At 40.7% G+C, this 7487-nt stretch overlaps 1 protein-coding gene across 2 annotated transcripts in view; it reads right to left on the reverse strand.

Annotated features, from left to right (window-relative positions):
- Positions 1–3137: 3137 nt before the first annotated feature.
- onecut1 (one cut homeobox 1) overlaps positions 3138–7487 on the reverse strand; it is a 12821-nt gene continuing 8471 nt past the window's right edge. For both annotated transcript variants that reach the window (XM_008404765.2, XM_008404764.2), the window contains exon 2: positions 3138–4473. In XM_008404765.2, the coding sequence (XP_008402987.1) occupies positions 4184–4473 (290 nt within the window). In that variant the 3' untranslated portion in view covers positions 3138–4183. The remainder of the gene's footprint in view (positions 4474–7487) is intronic.

A 7487-nucleotide genomic window follows, 5' to 3' on the forward strand; every position in this document is an offset into this window, starting at 1 on the left:
AAAAAAAAAATCATCCTATCAATCAAACTTTTTTTTTTCCCATAAAATGGAGTTTACAAATTGTCGCCTTCCTAAAGTTGTATGTATAGTTGATTTTTGGCATAAAGCAAAACAAAAGCTCTTTCTTTCCAAAACATATTTTAGGCTAAAAAAAAAAAAAAAAACTATTTTGGCAAAAAATGACGTAGGCTATTATTTTAGGAAAGTAACGAAATAATGATTTTATTAAGTAAGGAACAAAAGCTATCCAAACCAACCAAAAATGTGGTTCAATCCTACTAACTTCAGTTCAGGCTACCAGATCTATAGAATTAATAAAATGTGTAAAAAGATGCATAATGCCCCAATCTGAGCCATTAGAAAAAAACCCCACTGACATCTATCGGTGTGGAAAGGGATCCAGAGTCATTCCTGTTGGTTTGGGACTCCAGTGTACTATTGCACAAACACAGAAAACACGGAACAGTGGTCAATCTGCTCAGCAAAATGACTCCAAAACCGCATTAACGTCGCAAAAGGGCAACACCTAAAGCACTGCAGGCTTCACCTCTCTTAGTTAATGTTCACGATTCATCAATAAGAAAGAAACTCTGAGGCGACATTCGCATCCAGTGGGGACTTAAGGCCGAAAGCACTTCTGACAAAACAGAGCACACATTTCAGATGAGAACATCTTTATGATCCTTGACACTTCTGGGTGTTTGGTGAACGGACGAGACGAGACTGAAACGTTTTAGTGTGTGTGTGTGTGTGTGTGTCCTGCTACAGCTGGTGTAAGACTAATTCACAAAAAAATAACCCAACAGTTGAACCAATCATGCATTGGATATGCAGCATAAACATGGCCTGAAGTACATTAGCGACTGAACTTCTGAGATTTTGGAGTGGACTAGTCAAAGTTTGGACTTACATCCAGTTGAAATGCTGACAAGAACAAGCGGTTTGTGATCAACAGCCCTCCAGGGAGGTTTTAAAAATTCTGCAAGGAAAGGTGGGTTGAACTTCCTCTGTGACGATGCAAAACACTCGTTGCCCTTAACCACAAGACATCCAGGACATGGAAATCCTAAGTTCTCACAAGGGAAACAAGAGAAGATGTAATTTTTTCTTCTATTTACGTGTTCAGGATAACCAGTTACTGCGGTTAAGTTGCAGTTTGTCTCCACAAAGGGCCAGCTCACTATGGATAGCGTTCTAACTTTTAAAAACCTTTGAAAACTGTATTTTGTATTTACTCTGGTTATCTGTGTTCATCCAATCAGGTTGATAATCTGAAACCTTTAAGTGTGACAAAAACAGCAAAAACAGAAAAAATCAGTTAGGAGGGAGCAAACACTATTTCATGATATTTTAGTTTAAGTCAACATTCTGTTTTTAAAGAAAAATTGATAAATAAAGCTACAAACTCAAATTTAAGCATCTCTTTTACGTTTTAACAGGGTTTTTTTTTTTTGTCAAAAGAAGAAGCAGTAAGAATAACTAAGAAAGATCACGTTACTACAAGTCTACTCTGCAGGCACCTGCATGGACCGTTGTGTGCATCTATGGCTGGATCAGCACGTCTGCCTTTACCTGCATCAGCAGGGCTATCTATGGAGCTGTAATCGGAGCACAAATTAAGCAAGAGCACGCATAAAAATTTAAAAAAGGAGGTAAAATAAAAAAAGGACGCATGGGTTGATTGCAGGGAGAAGGACAGGACAGGAGTGAAGACGCAAGAGAGAGAGAGCCATAGGGGGCTAAATGAAAAGAGGACAGGACACATACATCACACTTCTTTGAACACCACTCACAGAGGCCGTGCAATTAGAAAAAATCTTTGGTTATCTTTGGTATCATCAAAAGTGATAGAAATCACGTATGGAACTTGAGTGAGGTAGCATCTTTGGTTCACACTAAGAAGAAGAAGAAGAAGAAAAAAAGAACAAAAAATAAAACATCAGCAGGTCTTGAAACATTGTTTTGTCATATTTTTGGTTTTTCTCTCAAGAGGTGATGACGAAGAAGAAGAGGGCCTCTTCTCCTTCAGAGATCCGTTGTGATGAATGTACATCTGCTAACCCCAGTCGAGAGAAGGGAGGGAGGGGAGGAGGAGGAGGGGGGCTCAGTTTAATATATTTAATGCTGTGCCACCCCAGAGCCAGGCCCATGTAGTGCTTTCCTCCGAGTGCTGAAATGCAGGGAAGGTGAGGGCGGGGTGAGAGAGGGGGGCGGGGGGGGGACGACGACTTGGCAGCAAGCTGACGTATAAAGATGCTTTTGTATTCAGGTGACGAGTTGACATTGCCGTGTAAGCGCCCCAAAGTGATTCGATCATTGATATCATCTCCTCCGCTGTACATCTTTGATGAGGAGATCAAATCAAATCCACGTGAGACGCATGCGGCGACGATGGACTGACACTACAGTCCTGATTATTAAAGCGGTGACACAGTTTGTCCTTAAAAAAAAAAGAAACAAAAAAGAAAAGACATCGGAGGCTATCTGTCACGCGCGGTTTGTGTGGAGAAAACACACTGTTAAAGAAGATCAAGCGGAGCTGAACGTGTGGCAGCTACTGATTCGTTTCAATGCGACTCTGTTTAGGTCACGTTTTTATGTGAAGGGGGAAGGTTTGTGTTCTAGGATTTATGAATAAAGCAAACATTTTGTGAAAAATAAGCAATGACGTTCTTATGCTTAAAGATGCAAACATATTTTTTTGTTACGAGGCACGTCTGAGTGCTATCGCTGTTAAGACTTATACCACAACTACGGTTCATCATCATATTTTTCAGATTTACTAGGGACTCCCAAGATCCCACACTTGTTGATTTGCAACCCACGTTGCAGCCCGCATTCCCCAACTTTGTGAAACACAGTATATAGTAATGCAGCTTTGCCCCTCCCCAACATATTGCTGCCCAACTTTTTTTTTTCTTATGTAAAAAGGGACAAATTCAGCCGCTTGTGAATGAAATTACTGAAAAAACATGGACAGTCATGGCAAAATGGCCAAAAATATATCTGTATTTACCTTCATAGCATGTAATTCTATAAAGTGTTTTGTATCAAAACTAACATGAATGAATAATTGTTATAGGTCACATTTCAGTAAGTGTTATAAACACAATGTCAAGTCATTTTTTTTTTTGCTTTACTTAGTAAAAACCGTTGAATCTGGAAATAAATATTTGATTTAATTTTGTTGCAAATAAAATGACACTTTGAAACTTAATGTTATCATATCAAGAAAATATCCTAATTGCCCATACCTACATTTTGAATAAATATGTTCTTTGGTCTTTGTAGGTTTCGTTCCTGCGCGGCACGAGAAGCTTGACCCCGATTGGTTTCTTTTATTTTCCCGACTGAACGCATCAGCATGTTGGAAGAAAGCACCACTGAATGGGCCGAGCTCCATTTTTTTCTTCTTCTCCTTTTTGGTTTGGTTCAGGCTGTTTGGGTTTGGGTTAGCAGTCTACGAAAGGACATTTCTTTGCCCGCCCGTCTGTCTGGAATGCTCGACAGAACTACAGACGACTCGCACAGACTGACAGACAGACAGACATACAGTCCACGTCACTGGTCCAAACAAGGTTGCAGAACAATCCGGGTCGCTCCCCCGCAGGATGAAAATGTTCTTTCTTTTTAAAGTTGATTGGCCAATCCCGCTGGAACTCCACATTCATCCATGTTTTTTTTTTTTTTTTTTTTTAACTTTTTTTTCTCAGGCTCTGGACACCTGCAGACCAGACTGCCGATAGGCTGATTAGACCTCCTCTTAGGGACCCATCATTAAAACCAACCAATCAGATTAGAGATAAGGATGGCAAATGATAGACTGATACACAGTAGGGAGGTGAAGGGGAGTGTAATAAAGCTAGAGACCTGGGTGTGTATGTGTATTTGTGAGTGCGTCTGCATGTTTGTGTGTGTGTGAAAGAGAGTAAAGTCTTTTTGCAGTATGTTACACAAAAACTGTGTCGCTGAAACAAACATCGTAAAGCAGGTCAAACAAGAAGTCTTTGGTTTGCTTTTCATCTTTGGATACTATAAATATCAATATAGTACAGGTTTAAGGGCAAAATGTTGCTTCAAGGTCTTTTAAGTTTTCTTTGTTTCTCAGAAGTGTTTTTTTTTTTTTTAAAGCTTTTCCACCGAGGTTGAGTCAGTCCATGAGTTGGTCAGGTTCAGTCCGACTTCAGGCTTTGGTGCAGACATTGGGCCCCGAGTTGGCCACGTGACCGGAGCCGTCGTCCACCCACTTGTCCAGGCTCCGGCGCCGAGCGTTCATAAAGAAGTTGCTGACCGTGGCCAGCTCGAGGCCCAGCTGCTGGGCGATGGTGAGCTGCAGCTCCTTGGACGGACGCTTGTTCTCCTTGAAGATGGCGTGGAGCGTCCGCCGCTGCACGTCCGTGAACACCAGCCGGGGCTTCTTGGTCACGTTCCCTCGCTCGCTTCGGCCGTGGTCCTGCTCCTTGCGCTTGCACGCTGCGAAGAAGGGAAGAAGCGGACAGAAACGGAAAAGGCATGAGAGAGGTGCGCTTGATTGAAGAAAAACAACAACAAAAACGGGAATTAGGCCAGTTTATGGTGAGGCTAATGTGGCCTCACATTGTTTTACTTCAGCCACTTCGATTTCAGAATTAAAGGGGCAGTGTTATGTGCTTTCCAGGCATGTAGTATCATTTTATAGTCCAGATTAGTAATTATGTTACCTTCAGTTGTTAAAAAATGCTATATTTGTGTCAAATATGACTTAAAATAAAATTTACTTCCTAATTTAACACCTTCAAATTGGGCCTTTGTTGCTTTAAAAACTCCCGCTCTTTCTGAAACTCCGCCTTACAGAAGTCATCACAACATGGCTCCTCTAATCACCCGTTAGCAACACTTTTACTGGCATTGCACTGAAAAGTAACTTGTATTATGAACTCAGTATAAATGCAGAGTTTCACCAGGTGTTTGCTAATTGCTGCTGGCTAGTCTGAAGGAGCTGAATGCATGAGTCCCAGGCGAGGGCTGCTCTGTGAGGCAGCAGCTCAGAGGAGGAGCTGCATCTCAAAGGCGGAGCTAAGTCCACCCAGGTGTTTTGTTCAGCTGAATGGTTGCCATGGGAGATTAAAGGATTTTCCGAACATTCATAAAAGAATCAAAGCTACACTCCAGACGTCTTTCTGATGAGGGAAAACATTACAACATGATGTAAAGCTCAAAAAAGTAAATTTACCATATTTTCCGCACTATAAGGCGCACCGAAAAACCTTCAATTTCCTCAAAAGCCGACAGTGCGCCTTATGATCCGGTGCGCCTTATATATGGACCAATATTGAGCCACAACAGGTCTAGCAACTACGGTAAGCAGCCGCCGACTTCATTTTTCCGTAGAAGAAGAAGCGCGGGTGCATGCTGGGATAGTTGTCAGAACGCTGGTTTGTTAATAGTTTGATAATACATTTAAAGCCAGGGGGCGGAGGGGCGGGGAAAGAGAGACAGAGACTGTGCCGGTTGGTCTATGTTACCCAGAAAGCAGTTGGGCACAATATCGCAACACTAACACCGTGAGTGAAACAACGACTTGGGCAGACTACTCTATAAAGTACTCGGGGACCACTTTTTTTTTTTTTTTTTTTACAAATGTGGATGTGTAATAATAGAGTGTGGAACAAATCGGCAACCCAAACTGAGGCCTTATAATGCGGTATGCCTTAAATATGAAAAAAGTTTTAAAATAGGCCATTCATTGAAGGTGCGCCTTATAGTGCGGAAAATACGGTACATAATACTGCCCCTTTAAAACAATAGTCCAATATGACTAATAGTAGTTCTAATAGTATTAACAGCAATAATAATAACATTGATACCAACAATGCAAAAACAACAACAACACAATATATCAAGATAGTTTCTCATATTTAGGATAGATCATTTCCTTACACAGACGTTTGAATGATTTAATGTTTGGACATTGCTCTAACTTCACAGTCAAACTGATCTACAACAGACTGAAATGCAAAAGCCTCTTCTTGTCGTTCTGATTTTACAAGCTTTGAATTTACATTCCCTCTTTGTCCCCCCCCACCTCCAGATTCTAAAGTCCTTCTTTTGAAATTTCACAATTGAACGCCTTAAAATTGGGCCTGTGTCTCTTTAAGAACTTCCTGCTCTTCCCGACACTTCGCCTTCAGCATGTCATCACATCAGCATCCCTCTATCAAGTGTATGCAGATGTTTGCTGGAGCGCTGGACTGAGAAATATCTCACACAATGAGTTCAGCGGATGCACACCAGGTCTTTGCTAATTGCAGCCGGCTAGTCTGGGGGAGCTGGAGGGTAAAACATTATAAAGTGATGTAAAGCTTAAAAAAGTCAATTTTGTATAACACTGCCTCTTTAAATCAAATAGCATTTGAAAGAAAATAGATTTCCGACCTTACCACTATGTTGTTTTTTTTTTTTAAAGGTTTTGCTATAAATGCATCACACTCCTGTTATTGCCCACATTGGTTGACAAGTGGTTGACTTCTAATGCGTCTGGACGACCCAGACGAGACCCGCTTTGGCTGATTTCATTAAAATGTCCAACGTGGATTAGAACTGCTGCCGTGTTTGGTTGAAACAGAAGAAAAAAAGTCTCAAAGAGCGCTCCAAGAATCATAATAATGCTCACGGATCTGTCAAAGACCACACATGCTGACAAGCTGCTCTTTATGCCTCTGAGAGCTCTCTTTGACATTTAACAACGAAAGGAATCCAGCAGCAGTCTGGATGCTGGAAACTGTGCTGCTTTATTTATTTATTTGTGTTTGTTCTAACACAGCAATTATTGAGAGAGCTACAGGAAATCACAGTGGGATTTTTCTGTTTCTTTCATTTTTCTCAGAGCAATGTGGGCGGTAACAGCTGGTCCAGGCAAAGACAGCACTCAACTCATGAGACAAGCACTCACTATGAAACCAAAAAGATCAAACACATTTTAATACATTGTATTTGGGCTGGTTTTATTCCATGTTTCTTAGGAGAAATTATATGAGTTTATGATTTAACAGTGAATTTTATAGCTTAGAACCAACTTTTAAAATCTGTTGCTAAACTCTAACAAAACCTGAGATTCGGTTAGGTTTTAACTACACTATTTTATAGGCTTAGAAATGTAACAAAACAGGGAATATTTGACTTTTTTTTTATTTAGAATTTATTATTCAAATAAAAACAAAACCTCTGCAATTCAAAGGGAGCGTCGTTCATTTTAAAACCAACAAACACAAATGATTGAACAATACTAAATACACCTAATTAACACTGATATTGTACGTGTGGACATTTATCGTATTGTATTCTTTATAATTTATTGTGATAATTTTCGTATCACGATAAGAGTGTTGATTTATCGTTGTCACAGTGGCGCAGTTGGTAGAGCTGTTGCCTTGCAGCAAGAAGGTTCTGGGTTTGATTCCCGGCCCCGGGTCTTTCTGCATGGAGTTTGCATGTTCTCCCTGTGCATG

The sequence above is a fragment of the Poecilia reticulata genome, linkage group LG3 (genome assembly GCF_000633615.1).
Source record: "Poecilia reticulata strain Guanapo linkage group LG3, Guppy_female_1.0+MT, whole genome shotgun sequence".
NCBI lineage: Eukaryota > Metazoa > Chordata > Actinopteri > Cyprinodontiformes > Poeciliidae > Poecilia > Poecilia reticulata.